Source organism: Galeopterus variegatus, unplaced genomic scaffold, assembly GCF_000696425.1.
Source record: "Galeopterus variegatus unplaced genomic scaffold, G_variegatus-3.0.2 Scaffold21, whole genome shotgun sequence".
Taxonomy (NCBI): domain Eukaryota; kingdom Metazoa; phylum Chordata; class Mammalia; order Dermoptera; family Cynocephalidae; genus Galeopterus; species Galeopterus variegatus.
In genome coordinates, this window is record NW_007726132.1 from 480,471 (window position 1) to 500,314 (window position 19,844).

The 19,844-nt window shown below is 46.6% G+C and overlaps 1 protein-coding gene across 1 annotated transcript in view; it reads left to right on the forward strand.

Moving 5' to 3' along the window:
* Positions 1–4,510: 4,510 nt before the first annotated feature.
* Positions 4,511–19,844, forward strand: part of IL3RA (interleukin 3 receptor, alpha (low affinity)) — a 32,553-nt gene continuing 17,219 nt past the window's right edge. The window contains exons 1-3 of the mRNA XM_008568151.1: positions 4,511–4,692; positions 8,001–8,095; positions 17,603–17,721. Of these exons, the coding sequence (XP_008566373.1) occupies positions 8,035–8,095; positions 17,603–17,721 (180 nt within the window). The 5' untranslated portion in view covers positions 4,511–4,692; positions 8,001–8,034. The remainder of the gene's footprint in view (positions 4,693–8,000; positions 8,096–17,602; positions 17,722–19,844) is intronic.

A 19,844-nucleotide genomic window follows, 5' to 3' on the forward strand; every position in this document is an offset into this window, starting at 1 on the left:
CTCATTCCTTCTTTCTTTATTTTTCTTCTCTTGCTTGCCTGGACCTTTTCCAATGAGCCCATGTTCTGGAAGAAGAAAGCACAACTTTCAAAACGCAGAGACCTGCAGGGTCCCAGCGCCCGGTGCAGGGAGCAGGGCGGACAGCAGAGGTGGAGGATCAGGTGCAGGTGACAGCCCAGCTTTGACAGCTCCTCCTGGGTCACACAGCCACACAGTGGGTTCAGTGGGACCTTCCCAAAATCCACATCTACCCAGAACCCGTGAGTGAGACCTTATTTGGAAATAAGGTCTTTGCATATGCAACTAGGGAACTAGGGAAAGATCTAGACAGGAGATCAGCCTGGATTAGGCTGAGGCCAAAATGCACTGACAGGTGTCCTTATAAGAGACAGAAGAGGAGACACAGACACAGAGGAGAAGCCACGTGAAGACGGAGGCAGAGACTGGAGTGATGCGGCCACACGCCCAGGGACACCTGGAGCCACCAGGAGCTGGAAGAGGCAGGAAGGATCCTCCCCTGGAGCCTCTGGAGGGAGCACGGCCCTGCCACACCTGGACCTCAGACTTCTGCCTCCAGAGCTGGGAGAGGACACATTCCTGTTGTGTTAAGCCCCAAGCTTGTGGTCATTGTTATGACAGCCCTGGGACACTCCTACGAGCAATGATGGGTGTGTCCAGGACTCACGAAGGTAGACGAGTCATCCATCCCGTCCACGTGTCAGGCACAACTAGTGAGTCTCCAATCCGGAGGCTCCTCACAGCTACCTGCAAGGCTTGGCACAGACACCGGCCCGCTGAGCCCTGAGAACCCGTCCTGGGAAGGTGGCCTCTGCAACAGAAGAGCTGCCACTCGGACACTCGGCTGAGGAGCGTCCAGATGGCCGCTGGGCAGATGTATCTGCTTCCTCCTGGCAGCTCAGAGCTGTGGGAAACCCAAACCCTCGGAGTTCACACTTTGGCTTCAGGGCCAAGCTACCTACGAAGATAAAAATGTCTTAGGAGAGGCCAGCGTTCCTACCAAATGTGTGCAGGGACACTGGATTCTCTCCTGAGAACCAGCAGAGAAGGGTGCCCCCGAGCCGCATGAGAATGCAGCCAACTGCCTTCAAATGCCACCCTGCATGCCACTGCTCCTCCCACACCAGGGCTGACCACGTGCTTCCAGCATCATTGTCCATGCCCAAGAGATGCCCTGAAAACAGAGTGGACCCTGCTGGCCCCTCATCTTACTGCCACCAATGGCTCCCAGTGGCTCCCAATCCTCAGCAGAAAAGGCTAAGTCCCTGCAACAAAGCCCCGTGGGACCTGCTGCCAACTGGACCCCACGTCCCCATGCATGCTCTCCGCAGCCACCCGTGCTGAGCCTCAAGCCCAGTAAGGATGCCGGTGCCCCAGGACATTTGCACCAGCTGTGTTCTCCACTGAGGATGCCCTCGCCAAGACGCCCAGGCTCACACCCTCACTCCGCACAGGTCTTCTCCAACACCTTCGTAAAATAACACTCCCGCCAAACTCCCCACCCTGCACAGGGCTTACACCCCCCCGGCTGTTTGTTGTACTTTAATTTGCTTCTTTCCACGGCCTGTGTCTCCTCCAAGGAGGGCAGCGACGTGGCTCTAGTTAGTGCCGATCCCTGCAACGTAATCGGAGCCACATCAGAGGAGATGCATAAATCCCTGCTGAGTGAATGAGTAAGAGTGAGAAAAAGGCCACGCAAACTCAGCACAGTCACTTGTTAAAATGAATGTTGGATGCCACTAATTAAGAAAACAATCAGTGGGGGCCGGCCCGGTGGCGCACTGCTACAGTGCGCTGCTTGGGGAGCGCGGCGGTGCTCCCGCTGAGGGTTCGGATCCCACATGCAGACCGGCCGCTCACTGGCTGAGCGATGTGCGGGAGCAACGCCGAGGGTTGCGATCCCGTTGCCGGTCACGAAAAAAGACAAAAAGGAAAAAAATAATAAATAAATAAATAAATAAATAAATAAATAAAAAGAAAACAATCAGTGGTTTTGTCTTTTTGCTCCCCTGTGCCCATCTGGACTCGATCCCGAACTGAGAGGCTCCTGTCCAGGGGACATGGGGGAAGCCGGCCCCGACGACACCCGCCCGCCCCGTGGCAGGACCGTGGCTACCTCCTTCTGCAACGCACCAGATTATAGTTATCAAACTGGCCAAGACTCGGGGGGATCTGCGGGTCCCCACAAGGACAGCAGCCAACCCCCAACACTCAAAACAGAGCGACCGTCCGCTTCCCCTGCCCATCCGGGGTGGTCTTTGTCAGCCGAATGGTCCGCCTCCTTCTGTGCCCACAAGCCCCTTTCGGAGCTGCTCTTTGCCATGTCCTCGGGGACCCCAGGCCCTCTGGGACACGGGGGACGGGGGCATGGGGCAGCCGCGAAGAGTTGGTGCCTCACGTCCCTTTCCTCCATCCCCTTGTCCCTCCTGGAAATCGCGTCTCCCCGTCCTATAGCGCCCGTGGCCTGCTGCCACCCTCATGGTGGCCCCAGGGTTCCAGAAGGAGGGCAGTCCCAAGGCCGTCGGCACTCTGAATTGGGGTGTCCTTCCCGGAAAGGGGAGGTTTGTAACAAGCATGTCCCCAGGCAGGGCCAACACTGGGCAGGGCCGCTGTGTAGTCTCAGCACCGCCAACAGGACAGGGGTTTGGGGACTTTATTTTGGGGGGAGACATTCACACGAACGCAGTGAGCCATGTTACATACTCAGTTCATGGGCACTTGGCAGGAGAAAAGAAAGAGCCAGGGGGAGGGACGGAGAGAGGCTGGGACAGAGAGAGGAAGGAAGGACAGAGGAAAACCCCCGCCGCTCTCATTTAGGGGCTGGTCTGGGCCGACAGTCAGTGTCTTCACCCCGAAGCACAGCGTGACTCGGGCTCCGGCTCCAGCCACACGGCGGCTCTTATCACGGGGTCCGTGCAGCTGGGGGAGCCGGGCGTGTCGCAATGGGCCACCTGCTGAGGTCAGTCTTGCCCCCTTATCTTCAGCAGCCACACACTCTGCCCAAGAACAGCCTGGCACCTGCTCGGACGCCTCCACTTCCCTTTGTCCCTTCGCATCCCCTGTCCCAATCCCGTCCTTCTCTGGCCAGTCTTTTCCCAGGAGCTGGTTTGAAACGCCCCTCCCCGACTATGCCCCAGAATCTGCCTCTGTGCTCCACCCTGTGGCACTGGGGCCACGGAGCCCTCTAAGGGGGCTGCCTCCCTGCACTGGTTCAGCCTTGAACTCAGATCGATGACTGCCCGGTGTCCCACGGCTGAAGCCTGTGCTCCACTGGATCTCCCCCAAAGCCCACCTGTCATCCGTGTCTGCAGCCCAGGGTCCCAGTCCTAGCACGCGCTCTGCACCGTGGATGGTCACTGAGCATTTTGGAATTGCCCGGATTCTTCATAAGATGCCCATTGCCCAGGAGGACGCGTGAGGAGATCTGGTTCTTCTCGTGGGGGCGGAGAGGGCTTTCGTCCCCAGCAGGGGCTGCTTAACAGACACCTGAACCCTGGCGGGAGGGTGGGTGTATGAGTGTCCCAGGGCTGCTGTAACAAATGGCTAAGAACTGGGGGGCTTAAAACAACAGAAATTCATCCTTTCCCAGTTCTGGAGGCAGGAGTCTTAGGTCCAGGGGTGGCAGGGCCGTGCTCCCTCCGGAGGCTCCAGGGGAGGATCCTTCCTGCCTCTTCCAGCTCCTGGTGGCTCCAGGCGTCCCTGGGCCTGTGGCCACATCACTCCAGTCTCTGCCTCCATCTTCATGTGGTCTCTCCTCTGTCTGTGTCTCCTCTTCTGTCTCTTTAGGACACATGTCATTGGATTTAGGGCCACCCTACTCCCAAGATGACTTCATCTTAACTAATTACATCAGTAACGACCCTGTTTCCAAGTAAAGTCACGCTCTGAGATTCCAGGTAGATGGAGATTTTGGAGGCAGCGGGAAAGTCACTTGAACACACAATTCAAGCACTCGACAAAGCGAGTCGAACCTGGGCGGAGAAGGCTGCAGGGAGGCGCTGAGTCGGGTGGGCTTGGGAGTGGGGCCAAGCACAGGGTGGGCATCTCTGGACGGAGGGCCGGGGGTGACTTTGCTGAGCAGAGGAAAACAACAGATTCCAGCGCTGGAAAGGGAAGCTGAGGGCAGCGTGGTGGATGCCACACGAAAGGTTGGATTTGACCCGCTACGCCCAGGACAGCTTTCTAATCTGGGACTTTTCTGACCAGGACTCCCCGAGCACAGCCATGAGTCCTTGTCTGACTCCATTTACTACAGCAGAACCCGACCTTGTTCAAATGGAAAGCAGTCATTAAAATTGTAACAAAGAGGAACAGTCGGGGAGAAATGACAACAGGAAAGTGACACTTTTAAAAAGAAACAGTGTTCTGGGAAAGCGCACGGCGGCTTTCCACACTGCTGAGTCTGGAATCCCAGCCCCGGAGAGAGACAAGGGGTCCCTTGACCATGCACGTCCACAGCGCAGCCCACGGAGTCTGACTGTTAGGGGAGGGGCCCCGCCTGGAGTCTATAAATAAAGCTGAACAGGGACAAAGAGCTTCAGTTTCTCTTTGGGGAGGGTTCCTTCAGTAGAAACAGGCAAATCGGAGCTGGAACGTCTGGGGTTAGGGACTCTCCGGGGTCAGGATCCCCAGAGCAGCTGGCCTCCCCGACACTGGACACTCCTCTGCAATAAGGTAAGATCTGCCCCCCGGGCTGGGACGAGGGAGGGAAGGCAGGCAGGGGGCCGAGCATGCTCTCCCTGCAGATCCACACTGGCCCAGACATTGGCACCGGCCACAGGTGGCCACAGAGCCTTTGACAGTGGCCGGTTGCAGCTGAGATGTGCTGCCCATGGGCAAGTACGTGCCGATTCAACATGTCAGTACCAGAAAAAAGATGCTCCCTGTCTCGTTAGGAATTTTTACCTTGATCACATGCTGAAGGGAGACCATTTCAGATGCATTGGGTTAAATCGTGTATAGGATTAGAATGTTACAATTTTTTCACCTTTTGCCACGTGGCGCCTAAAAAATGCACACATGCCCGCGTGGCCGCCGTTGTGTTTTTATTGGACGGCGCTGGTCAAGGCTGGTGCAGCCCTGATGTCTGGGGCTGCCTGCTGGGGAGCCACTTGGGGGCTGGGACCCCACCCTAGTCATAGGGTTTGTCAGTAGTTCTTGAAGGCTGGTGAGACTTGAATACCCTGGAGGGCTCGCGAAAGCGCAGATCCCTTGTGGCAGCGTGATTCGCACCACCCAAAACGGAGACAGGGCCCAGACGTCCATCCGCGGACAAACCATGAAACAAAACATGGACCATCCATGGGACGGGATATTATCTGGCCATAAAAAGGGACGAAGCCTGACACCTGCTGCAATCTGGGTGAACCTCCAAACCACAACACCGAGCGAGAGAAGCCAGACACCGATGACTAGAACTGCAGAGTTCTATTTCCAGGAAATGTCCAGAATAGGGAAATCCACAGAGACAGAAAGCAGATTGCTGGTGGCCAGGCGCTGGGAAGCGGGGATGGGGAGGGGGTGCTTTATGGGTACGGGGTCTCCTTCTGGGGTGATGAGAATATTCTGGAACTAGGGCCGGCTCGGTGGCGCACTGGATAAGTGCGCCGCTTGGGAAGCGCGGCGGCGCTCCCGCCCGAGGGTTCGGATCCCACATACAGACCGGTTCCTGCTCACTGGCTGAGCGAGGCGCGGGAGCAACACCGACGGTTGCAATCCCGTTGCCGGTCCCCGGTCCAGTACGGGGGCAACACTGAGGGTTGCGATCCGTTGCCGGACACGGAAAAAGACAAAAGACAAAAAAAAAAAAGAGAATATTCTGGAACTAGATAGAAGTGGTGTTTGCACAGCGTGGTGAGTGCACTGAACGCCTCTGGATTGTGCGTTTTTAATTGGTGAGTTTTACGGCATATGAATTTCACATCAATGGAAATGCTAATGAACACATTTTATCTTATTTATTCATTTTTGGCAGCTGGCCAGTACAGGGATCGAACCCTGGACCTTGCTGTTATCAGCACCGTGCTCTAACTCTCTGAGCTAACTGGCCAGCCTTCATCAGTACATTTTTTAAAAACACTGATTCCCGAGCCTCACGTCAGCATTCTCACGCAGTGGGTCTTGCTGGGCCAGAAGCCCCACAGGCAACGATGCTGATGGTGATGCTGGAGACCACATTTGGGGCAGCGAGGTCACTATGGGACACTCCCTGCCACCTCCTGCTTTCCCCACTGGGCTGCACCAGCTGGTTCGGAGGTAGCTCATGGTCCCGCCCCGAGCAGGCTCAGAAGCGTCCCAAGGTTCATTTCTCCTGAACCCCCCATTCTCTGCTGCCCCCCAGCCCCGTCCCCAACCTCGAGGGGCTTGGCTTCCCCTGGGGTTGTCCCTTCAGCTCACAATTTGAGGGCAATCAATATGCTCGCCACGGTTAATGCCATTTGGTTGTTTAAAGAGAATGTGCCCCTCTTCACGTGAGGAAAGATGCCTCACTGTGCAATTCTTACTGTGCTGGCGCCAACTGTATGCACGGGAGCTTGCCGTATCTGAGCAGATCCCAGGAACAGGCTCCCACACCCCCCTGGATACCCCCTGGGGGGCAAACCCCAGGATGGCCGCTGGACTTGTCTTCATTAAATAGGCATGAGTCCAGGCTGTTGTTGGTCTATCGTTGAAATTTTGATATTGTCCTTATCAAGGATGTGGTGCTTTGGCCTTTTACGGTAGGGAGGGTCAGCAGCCCCCTCCTCTATTCCAGCCAAGATTTTCCAGATGGGATCACCTGGAGGGGCATGTTCTGTGGGGGGGTGGTCCCAAAGAGCAGGGAGAGACTGAGCCCCTGGGGAACGGGGTGGCCCCCACGGCAGGTGAGGCTCTGAGGTTCCTCTGTGGGGTCTTCTGCTGGGTGCGCCTGAGCTGGCCCCCACGCGCCGGGGCTCAGCAGGAAGGAGCTGGAATCATGATTGCTGCTGCTCCTGCTGTCAGTCAAAAGGGTACTCCAGGGCAGTGGTGATGCTCGTGAAAGACAACTCTGGGTGGGGGAATAGGGTGGGTCCATCAGGAGACCCCAGGGCTGGCTGCCCCAGAGGGCACAGAAGGCCACTTCCCCCGTATGAGGGAACAAAAGAGCCAGCCTGCAGACGGCTCTGTAGGGACATGGGGAGGCGGTTCCTAGCTGGGATTTCGAGATTACACAATGAGCAGTTACTGTAACCCGGTTCACTTAGGAAGTCCTGTCTGTGCTGGTTTCATCATTTTAATTAAACTTCCTTCCACAGCTTTGTTCTCTGAGCACTTCCTGGTGCACCACAGGGAGTGAGCTTTCCCCGTTTCTGGACGGGCTGCAGCCAGGAGCGTGCCATACCTCCAGGGCGGGAGCTCTTTCAAAACAGGCTGTGCATGCACACACGTAGATTTACATACACATATGCACACAATCAGGCACGTGCACGTATACATACGTATATACTTGCATGCACACACACAATGCACACACAAGCACACGATACATACACACAACAAGCACACATGCACACACATTGATTCACAGACACATATTTGTGCACAATATGTACATACATATATGCACACACGCTTCAGTACCCATCACACATGCATGCTCGTGCATGCACGTGTGTGTGGATACGCAAACATGCATGCACACACACATAAGTTTACATGCACATGTCCACACACTCACACACGCATATCCATACATACACGTGTGCACACATGCACAATGAGACCATGTGCCCACATGCATGTACAAGTGTGAATGTGCATGTGTTTGCACACATGACATATGCACACATGTACACATGCACAACACAGAATAAACACACATGCACTTGCACGAAGGCCTTCCCACCTGGAGGGAGCTCCATGCTCTCTTAGCACCACTTTCCCTAAGGAGCCGAACCTCCTCCCAGCACCCCCATCCAGCCCCTGCAGCCTCTCCCACTTGCTAATGGTCCCTTCCCTTCCAGCTCGCCCCTCTCTCCTGCGGGAGCCGCATCAGCCATGGCTGTCCTCTGGCTCATGATGTTCCTGGTTCCCGTCTCCTGTCAGCTGCAAACCAAAGGTATGCACTGGAGGAAAAGCTGTGTACAGTCTGCGCATCTGTGGGGTGTTTCATTTTTCCATTAAACTTTTTATGCTGAGATCAGTGTAGGTTTACATGCAGTTGTCAAGAATGATACAGAGCCTCCTCATGCACCCCTCACAACCTCCCTCCCCTCCATGGTAAGAGCTTGTAAAACTCTAGTGCATGGTCACAGCTAGGACCTTGATTGTGGTGCAGTACCACTGTTGGGCATTTTGATGCAGCTCAACTGCTAGGATCAGTAGCTCACCTTAGTTCAGTATTACCATTATGATGAGAAATTGTGTTCGACCTTCAACATGCATCACCTGATTCCTGGGTAGGGCAACCAAAAAGACCATCATTATAGCCTGAATTGTGTCCTTCCATCCCCAGTGGAGTCCCCTGCTCCCCAGTACCTTTGAATGTGACCTCATTTGGAAATAGAGTCTTTAAAGAGTTGATCAATTAAGATGGGGCAATGCTAGAGTATTATGGGACCTGAATCCAATATGACTGCTGTCCTTACAACAGGGGAAATTTAGACACAGACACAGGTGACAATGCCATGGGAAGACGGAGGAATAAACTGGAGTGATGTCTCTACATGCCGAGGGTTGCTGGCAGCCACCAGGAGCCAGCAGGAGAGGCATGGGATGGATTCTTTCTCAGAGCCTCCAGAAGGAACCTATCCTGCCCACACCTTGATTTCTGGTCTCCAGAGCCTTGAAGATAAATTTCTGTTGCCTCCCAGTTTGTGGAACTTTATTATGGCAGCCCTGGAAAACAGATATAGTAGCTCACAAATAAATGTCGTTTTGCCAAAATGGCACAGTTATGAGTTGGACAGTGTCCCCCAAATTGATGTTGAAACCCTAGTCCCCAATACCTGTAAATGTGACCTTATCTGGAAATTGGATCTTTGCAGATGATCACGTTAAAAGGAGGTCACTAGGGTGTGCCCTAATCCAATAGGACCGGTGTCCTTATAAGAAGAGGCGGTTAGGACACAGACACACACGGAGGGACGGCCATATGAGGACAGCAGGCAGAGATCAGAGGTATGCACCTATAAGCCAAGGAATGCCAAGCATTGCCAGCAAACACCGAAAGCTAAGAGAGAGGCGTGGGACAGGTTTTCCCTCGGATCCTCCAGGAGGAACCAACCCTGCCGACACCCTGATATCACACTTCTGGTCTTCAGAACTGTGAGAACTAGACATTATAAAGGAGCCGTCGCTTCAAGCTTTGAGGGGCAGATGAATGAGCTGGTGGACACATCAGAGCCACGCGGCACCAAGCACTCTCTGTCCTGGGAACAGTCCTGTGGCCCCACCTATACTGCCATGGATGTCCGGGACACGGGCATCACTCATTTGCTAAAACAATGTTGTTTTCAGACAACCAGGCAGTCGGTGTTCTCTCCATGGTCAAGGAGAGAGACCAGAATCTGTGCCCGGTAAGGGAAGTAGCACGTCTTAAATGCCGTGCGTCAGTTTCCCCGTGCCTCCAAGCTCTTCGGTAGTTTTATGAACCCTGCTTTACATGGGGGAATAAACTTGGATTTCAAATATCCTCGAGAATCAAATGCCAGTCCCTGTAGAGCTCGAAACGACAGAAAAAGAATTCCGACAACAATCTTAAGGAAACTCACTGAGATACGAGCAGACTCCATTAGAAAACACAATGAAATGAGAAATAGAAATCCAGCAGATGAAGGAAGAAATCTGCAAGGAGATTAATAGCTTAAAAAAGAATGTAGCATTTGAATACACATTTTTACAAGTATAAATTTTGCTGGAAGCACTGCACGAGCCTGCATCCTATAAATTTGGATACGTCGTGCTTTGATTTTTATCTCTAATTTCCCTGTGATTTTTCTTTTTACTCATTGTTTATTCAGGAGAGCGTTGTTTAATTTCCACACTTTGGGGGTTTTCTAAATTTCCTTCTGTTATTGTGATCAGAGAACACATTTTCTATGACGTTAGTCTTTTTAAGTATATTAAGACTTGTTTTGTCGTCAAAAATAAATTAAAGAAAAAAAAGATTAAGTGAGCTAATACTTGACCCCATGCCTAGAGGGGAAAAAAAAATATCTTCAAGTAAAGGAGAAGCTTTTAAAACCTGAAAGGGGACATACGTAGGCAACAAGTCCCCCTTACTTTTTCTTGCTTGCATTTTGTAGATTTACAGATGTGGACAAATTAGCGTCTCCTTAGCCCATGTGTGGCTCATATGAGACACTCAGTGGTCATGATGATTAATAACTTGGGGAGAGACATGCGCATTTAGTCCACAACAGCTGCTGTAACGAAGTACCATAAACCGGGTGGCCTAAGCAACAGACATTTATTGTCTCATGGTCCTGCAGGCTAGAAGTCCAGCCTCAAGGCTCTGGCAGGGCTGTTTGAAGTCTCTAGGGGACGATCTGTTCCAATTTTCACATGGTGTTCTCCCTGTGTGCATGGCTGTGTCCAAAGTCCCCTTTTTACAAGGACACGTGTCATATTAGATTAGGAACCCACCCTACTCCAGTGTGACCTCATCTTAACTAAATTCATCTGCAATGAACCTGTTTCCAAATAAGGTCATATTTGCAGTTACAGGGAGTTAGGACTCCAACATGTACATTAGGGGGACATAATTCAGCCCGTGACAGGTGGATCTGCCTCCACGGGCTCATTCAATGACCCAGGAATCTTATATCGGATCGTGCGGCCCCCTCCTCTCCCAGGAAGAGCATGGAGGAGTGTGCGGGTCAGGACTGGAAGAACCACCGGTCACTTCTGCCCGTCCCATGCACTGGGACTCAGCCACGTGGCTAGGCCCACAAGAGGGGCCGGGGCTTCCTCCGTGTCTCCACATCCCACAAGGTCCCACCATGATCTCAGCTCTGTTCCTGGTTCCCGCCTTTGTCTGCCCATTTCTCTTGGGGCAGAGGCTGCTGTGCCTTTGAGGTCACCAGGGTGCACAGGGTTCTAGAACGGCTGACCGCGGTCAGGAAGTGTGTTTCCTTCTAGTATTGACATACTAGGGGCTGAAGGAAGCAGCTAACACACTCTCAAATTCTGATATTTTCCCCTCCAAGTCCTCTAAAGCCCCCACCTTGGTCAAATTACATTCTCGGGGCCACAGATTGGTATCATACCGGTCAGTGCGAGATAAAAGCATTGAAGCCAGACCTGCCTTTGTCCCAGACTTATGGGGGAGTGTTTTGTCTTTCAGCATGAAGTCCGAGCTAGCTGAGGGATTTTCGTAGATTTACCAGGGGAAGGAAGTTTTCTTTGATGCCTAATTTGCTGAGAGTTTTAAATCATAAACGGATATTCAATGTTGTCAATTTCCCCCCTCCTTCTATGGAGATCAGCAGTTTTTTGTTAATGAAGTAAATGATATTGATTGCTACAACAATTGTGCATTCCTGCAGTAAATCCTGCTTGGCCATGTGATATTATCAATTTTTTATATTGCTGGAGTCAACTTATATATATATATATATATATATTAAAGATGACCGGTAAGGGGATCTTAACCCTTGACTTGGTGTTGTCAGCACCACGCTCTCCCCACTGAGCTAACCGGCCATCCCTATATAGGATCTGAACCCGCGGCCTTGGTGTCATCAGTACCACACTCTCCCGAGTGAGGCACGGGCCAGCCCTAACTTATTGATATTTTTGTTAAGAGATTTTGTGACTGTTTATAATGGATATTGCACTCCCCTTGGGAAACCCAACTATAACTTATTCTAACAAAAATTTCAACTGGATACAACATCCCATTGTTTTTAATTTTTTTTAAATTGACAAATTAAAATCATATATATTTTGGCATGATGTTTTGGGATGTGTATACACTGTGGAATAACTAAACCAGCTAAGTAACATAAATCCTGCTTTTCTGGTTTACTATGAATGTCTTTGATTTTGGTATCGGGATAGTACCGCATTCATAAAATGTGCAGAAATGTCCCCTCCGTTTCTTTTTGAAAGTCTGTGTCCTCGGACGGAATTCCTTCCTGAAGTATGTGATAGGATTCACCAGTGGAACCAACTGTACTTAGGGTTTTCTTTGTGGGAAGGTTTTTCACTATGAGTTCTATTCCTTTAATAGAATTAAGGCTATGAAGGTTTTCTATTTTTTATGACAGTGGTGTTTGTGTCTTTCACTAAATTTGTCCATTTCGAATGTTGTTGAATGGGTCGGCATAAATTTGTTCAAATGCTCCCTTATTATTCTTTCAATATCTATATAATCCACATCGTTGCCTCTTTTTTCATTCTGGAAAACGGTCACTTTTGCTTTGTCTCTTTTTTTCTAGGTAGAAGTTATTAATCATATAGATCTTTACAAAGATGCTTTCTTCGATGGCCTGCACTGTTCTTCCATTACCTTTTTCAGTGGTTTTTATTCTCTTTATTATTGTAGGTTTAATTTTTTAAAAAACTTCAATTTGCTCTTCTTTCTCCAACTTCCTAATGTGGAAACTTAGATTATCAAATTTAGACGCTTCTCTTGTCTAGGAAGCATTCGATGTGATAAATCTCCCTGCAAACATTGCTTTAGCTGGATATCACAAGTTTTTTTTTTTTTAATTTTCATTCAGTTCAAAATATTTTCTATTTTTGTGTGTGATTTCTTCTCTGACCTATGGGTAATTTAGAAGTATGCTGTTTAATTTGCAAATATATAGTATTTTCCACATTAAAAAATAATTGATTTCGAGTTTAATCCTGTTGTAGTCAGAGGACATACTGTGTTTGATTTAAGCTTTGTAAAATGTACTATGGGGCCGGCCCAGTGGTGCACTGGAGAGTGCACCACTTGGGAGCATGGCGGTGCTCCTGCCGAGGGTTCGGGTCCCATGTGGAGACCGGTTCCCGCTCACTGGCTGAGCGCAGTGCGGGCGCAACACCGAGGGTTGCAACCCCGTTGCCAGTCCCCGGTACGGGCGTGACACCGAGGGTTGCGATCCCATTACCGGTCAGTAAAAAAAGACAAAAAGGAAAAAAAAACTGTACTATGACTTATTTCACATCTCAGTATGTGGCCCATTTTCATGAATCTTCTATGAGCCCTTTATAAAAATGTGCATTCTGCTGTTGTTGGTTATACAATTCCATAAATGTTAATTAGGTCAAATTGGTTGATATTTTTGTCCAATCCTCTGCATCCTTCCTGTTTTCTGTCTATTTATTCTATCAATTAGAGAGAGGGCTCACGCTTATGCTTTACGTATTTTGAAGTTTTGTTATTGGGAGCATACATGTTTGAATGAATTCGTCCCTCCTTATCTTTGGAAATATTCCTTGTCCTGGAGTCTGCTTTATCTCATACAAGGGTACAACCAAAAGTTTATGGAAAGATTTGTATTATCTTTTAATTCCATTTTTACACAAATGTTTTGAAGTACTGTCATATTAATATAACAATTCCAGGTTTCCTATGGTTAGAGTTTGCATGAAATATATTTTCTCATTATTTTAATTTCATCTGTACTTAAATTTAAGCCTTTGTTGTAAGCATACTGTTGGGTGTTGGTTTTCATCTAGTCTGACAGTCTTTTCCTTAGAGTTTACAGACCATTTACCTGTCTACATTTACTTACTAACATGGTTGGTTTTAATTCTATGATTTTCTTATTTGTTTACTATTTTTCTCATATTTTATTTGTTATTTTTTTCTTCTTTTCCTGACTTCTTTTCAGTTCATTAAGCATTCTTCATGTTCCATTTTTTTCCTCCCCTGCTGGCTTTTGGACTATACCTCTTTGTTTCATTGATTTATTGATGATTCTGGATTTAAAATATGCATCATTAATTTATCACATACTATCTTCAAATAATATTATTCTACTTCACATATAATGTGGAAATCTTGTGATGGCACACTTCTGTTTTCCATCTAATCTGTTGTGCTGTGCTGCGCATATTACTTATTACATATCATATAATCCCACAATACATGGTGATTACTTCTTAGCAGTCAGTTATCTTTTTTCACTATTAAAAATGAGAAAAAGTTTTCTACGTTACTATTTCTGGTACCCTCCCTTTGAATTCCTTTTTACTTTTCTTTTACATTTCTTTGTGCAGATCTCGTTTTCCTTCAACTGGAAGAACCTCCTTTAACGTTTCTGTAGTCCTGGCCTTCTGGCAACAAATTCTTTCAGCTTTGTTAGTCTGTATCTTTATTTCACCTTCCATTTCTGCTGGATATAAAATTGTAGGTTGACAGTCATGTTTGTGGTTGTTACTGTTTTCTTTCAGGCTTCAAAGGTGTCATTCTTCTGTCTTCCATTGTTTCTAATGAGCAATTGGCAATAATTATTATCTTCCTCCTCAAATATGCACTGCGTCTTTTTTCCTCTGGTTATTTTTAAGATTTTTCTTTATCCCACTGTTGTTGTTTTTCAGCAACTTGATTATGGTGTCTCTGGGGATTTTTTATTGTTTAGGTGGTTGGTGCATGCATGCACATGTGTGCGTGTGTGTTGTGTTTTCTGCTTAGTGTTTTTGATCGCCAAGAATCTATGGGTTTATAATTTTTACTGAATTTGGACATGTTTAAGCCTTTATGTCTTCAAATATTTTTGTGACCCATTTCCTCTTGGACTGCAAATATGGGTTTGCTACACCACTTTCCATTGTCACCCACATCACTGAGGCTTTATTTTTCTCAGCCTTTTTCTCTTGGTGCTTCAGCTTGGATACATTTTACTGCTATATCTTCAAGTTCACTGAACTTTCCCAGTTTGATGTCTCACTTCCTTTTAAGCTTATCCAGTGATTTTCTTTTTTCCTTTTCAGTTGTTATGTTTTTCACCTCTACAAGTCGCATTTAGTTCTTTTTTAAAAAGTGTCTTTTTCTTCCCTCATTGTATTGTGCTCATGTTTTCCTCTAAGCCCTCGAACATATTTATAACGGCCATTTTTAAATCCACGTCTACTAATTTCATTGTCTCTGTCATTGAGGAGCTTATATATTTATTTATTTTCCATCAAAATAGCGAAGTTAGATAGAAGCTTATCTCTGCAGGGCAATATTTCTTTCTGGTTATAGATAAAACCTCTCTGCCACTCTGGGTATCTAGTAATTTTTTATTCAATGCTGGATATTGTGAAAAATAGATGGATGAGAATCTAGTTTTGTTGTTGCCCTTTAAAAATGTTGAGTTTTGTTTTGGCAGGCTATTACGATCTTACCTTGTTAGAACTTGAATGACTCTCAGCTTTAAGTAAACTCTCAGGACTTTTCAGCTTACAGCTCCCAAGGAATCTCTTCCCAGAAGTTTTCTGAGTCCTACGCTGCCCCTTATACAATGTCTGAAAATAGTCGGTTTATGTATTTGCCCAGTTTTCCAGTTTTTTACATTGAGAGGTAAATCTAGGACTAGTTACTTTATTGTGAGTAAAAGAGCATTTCCTACCATCTATAATTATTTTATTTATTTATTTATTTATTTAATTTTATTTATTTATTTTTTCCTTTTTGTCTTTTTTTTGTGACCGGCAACGGATCGTAACCCTCAGTGTCGCGCCCGTACCGGACCGGGACCGGCAACGGGATTGCAACCCTCAGTGTTGCGCCCGCACCTCGCTCAGCCAGTGAGCAGCCGGTCTGTACATGGGATCTGAACCCTCGGCGGGAGCGCCACCACACTCCCAAGCGGCGCACTGTAGCAGTGCGCCACCAGGCCGGCCCTATAATTATTTTTTAAAACCCAAAGTTGAGAATATTACCATCTTCTTTCAGAACACATTAGTATATTGAGGTAAATGATCTTATGCAGTTACATGGTTTTTGATTTATTTTGTCTTTACAGAATTCCCTTTTTTTTTTTTTTTGTCTTTTGTCTTTTTTCCGTGTCCGGCATCGGATCGCAACCCTCAGTGTTGCCCCCGTACCGGACCGGGGACCGGCAACGGGATTGCAACCCTCGGTGTTGCTCCCGCGCCTCGCTCAGCCAGTGAGCGGGAACTGGTCCGTATGTGGGATCCGAACCCTCGGGCAGGAGCGCCACCGCGCTTCCCAAGCGGCGCACTATCCAGTGCGCCACCGGGCCGGCCCCAGAATTCCTTTTTTAAAAAAAAGATTAAAGCTTGTTTTATTTGTGACCACAACCTTAACTGAGTGTGGAATAACTGCTACAAAAGACATGAGAGAGCGTAGGTAAACTTTATGGAGTAATTAATGACAAAACCTTCCTTGTTATGTTGTTTCACATAAATTATACACGTGTGCTTATATACATACACATAGTTTGCATATAAATATATAAACTATGAGACAGTTTTAATGTTTTATAAAATAGTTCAATATTTCTATTTAAATAAAATATAATAAAATATGCTACAACTAATATTTATACTGAGGCACTCATCTATTTTAATGAGATTTGACATTGTTTTAGCAGAAATAAATGTAAATTTTGAGGCATAAAAATCCACTAAAAGTTACATTTTCAACTTATAAGAATTTTCCACAGGAGTTTTGTTTTTAAAAAAAATAATAATAAATTATTCTTATAAATTAGGAGGAAATAATGCAAGAAACCAAGGTATTCATATGGTTCCGTCTTGCGTATCAAACCAACGTTGTTGATTTTCATAATTAGTCATTATACTTACAGTTTATAAACAGTAATTTTCTCTGTGTCCTCTAAGTGAGGGATCACAGACAAAGCCTTAAGAAGTATTGGGTGTATCTTTATAGCTTTCAGTTATTGACAAAATATGATGGAATATTTTATTTTACATCTTTATACAAGTAGTGAATAAAATATGTTGAACCCTGTGATCTGCTAAGAGAGGCCTCTTTCCACGTTGATGCTGGGGTGCTAATATGTGGACTTTGATTATACTTCAACACCAGTTCAACTGTATGAACTCTGGGAGAGTTTTCAACAATACTATAATTGCTCAGTCTGTGACATGTAAAAAGAAATGAATATCATCGTGTCATAACCATGCCTCATATTTTATGTAGAGCAAAAAAATAAATAAATTTAAAAAATAGATAAATTCTACAAACCGTCATTCCAAAATCACAGTGAATACAGAAGACTTTGAGCCCAATTTCTAAGCCAGAATTTCTCCTCAGTTTCCTATGAAAATAACATGCTATGAGATACCTGGTTACGAAAGGTGACTTTTGGACTGGTTAGTTATTAGCTAAGTTGGTTAGAGCATGGTGTTGATAACACCAAGGTTCAGATCCTTATACCAGCCAGCCACGCCCCTCCCCCCAAAAAAGGTAAATTTTACATAGACAGGGACAGCATAAAGGGATCTGTTTTGCTAACATTTTTCTCCCCCCATTGGGAAAGTGAGCTGACGAGGTCCGTGGGCGCTATCAGTTCATGGCTTCTGGCAGCAATCACTTCTCTATAGAGAGCTCTGCTTCCCAAGGGTATCGGCTGACTTAATGCACAAAAAAGTGCCCATCCAGATGTTGTTTTAAGATTTGTCTCTCTTTCCTAACTCTAACTTGTAAACACTTTAGATCCAAACACACCAATCAAGAACTTAAGGATGGAACCAAAAAGCAGAAGATTAACTTGGGACCTCAATGGGAATGTCACCAAAATTGAGTGTATCAAAGACTCACATCAATTCAAGGAGGTAAGTCACGTCCACTCTACTTAGCACACTGGGTGTTTCTGTCTTAACCAATGGTCTGAGAATCAGTAGAGCCCAGAGGCCAAGTCTATCTCTGGCATCAAAACCTCCCTGGTTCCAGTCCTGAGCCAGCTGTCGAATGTGGGGTGAGTCATTTACAAACACTGAGGCTCCAGTCCCTCCTTTGTAAGAAGTTTAAGACCATGCACACCCGAGAGGGCTGCTGTGAAAATGGGCTGAGATATTCCAGGCAGAGAACTGAGACCAACTGAAAGCGAGTGTTCAGGAAACACGGTTCTCATCCCCCAGTTCTCCCAAATGCCCTATAGTGTCATCTCCTGAGTTTGGAGGGCTTGAGAGCGGTGCCAGATCTCACGGGATGGCCATGGTGAGAATCCAAACTAATCAGAAGGCAACGTGTGTCAGGAGGCAAGCGTGTGCTACCTTGAGAATGAGTCTGGTCTCCTCAAATTACTCTCCTGATCTAATACAATCCAAATCACAGCCCTTTACTAGTCTGGTAGGGCTGCCATAACAAAGGACCACAAGCTGGGGGCTTAAACAACAGACATTCACGTTCCCACCATCCTGGAGGCTGCAAGTCCGAGATCAAGGTGTCGGCACAGCTGGTTTCCCCTGAAGCCTCTCTCCATGGCTCAATTAAATTAATTAAAATAAATTAACAGCATTAATTAAATTAATTAGATTAATGGAACTCAACCAACCCAGAAACAAAAAGTGGTATTTAGAAAAATTTTGTATGGAATTAAGATGATATTTCAAATCAGTGCAGAAAAGAAGTATGAAGCCAATGCGGCCAGCACAGATTTCAAAAGTGACTAAAGCCAAGTTAGATTCTTACTTCACCACAAACATTGATATCAATCAACTGCATTAAAGATCTAGATATTTTTTCTAATCACAGAAGTAGCAGAAGAAATACAAAAACATATATGAGATTATTTCAAAAATGTTGAATGGAAGCTCTCTCAGAGGAAGTCAGAAAACCTGGAAGTAATAAACTTAGGCTAATTTATGAATTGTGTACTTCTATATGCAAATAAAAACAAACTACAGACAGGAAAAGACAATCTATACAACACTTACAATAGAAGTTTAATATCAATCATGTATAACTACATACGTAAATACATATGGTCTGTAACATATATACAGTATTATACGTAATTATACATGAGGTACTTTAAAAAGTTCATGGAAAGATTCATATTTGAACTGTATTTTTCTCATGAACTTTTTGAAGTACCCTCAGCCAAACATATACTATGAGAATATCTGAAATCAATAAGAAAAAAAGATACTGCAACAGAAAAATGCAAAAGGAGCCATGAACAGGCAATTCACAAGAGATGGAACACACACGTCCGTTAACCAAGTGCAAAGGCACTCAACCTTTCCAGCAATCTCAAAAATGCAATTTGACAACAACAAAATACACATTTCACTCATGAGACAGAGGCTGACTTATGTCACCTATAGGGCAAAGGTCAGCTCCGGTACCCCCTTACAGTGCCTTCACCTGCGGCAACCCCATCCTCAGGTTGAAGGGGCTGCAGTTTCCTCTCATGAGGACAGGGGCTGCTCAATCCTCAAGTCCTTTTTTTATTTCACAAACTTTCCTGGTGCTTTTCTGTCTGCTTTTTCAACTTTGGCTTTTATGGAAGCATCTCTGTACATACAGCTGACCCTTGAACAACACGGGATCGAACTACACGGGTCCACTTAGACACAGATTTTTTTTTTTTTCAATAAATACGATACAGGACTGTAAATATATTCTTCCCTGCCTTACGATTTTATGAATAACATTTTCTTTTCTCTAGCTTACTTTATTGTAAAAGTCCTGCATGTAACACACAAAATACGTGTTGATCGGCTATTTATGCTACTGGTAAGGCTTCCCATCAACACTAGGCTATTAGTCGTCAAGTTCTGGGGGAGTCAAAAGTTACAGGAGGGTGGGGGAGGGGGTCGATGCCCATAACCTTCACGTTGGTCCACGGTCAAGTGTAATTTAGAGTAAATAGTTGTCCAAGGTTTGTGATGACCAAAAACAAACAAATAAACTAAAAAAAAAAAAAAAAAAACCCTAAACCCCGGCCCCC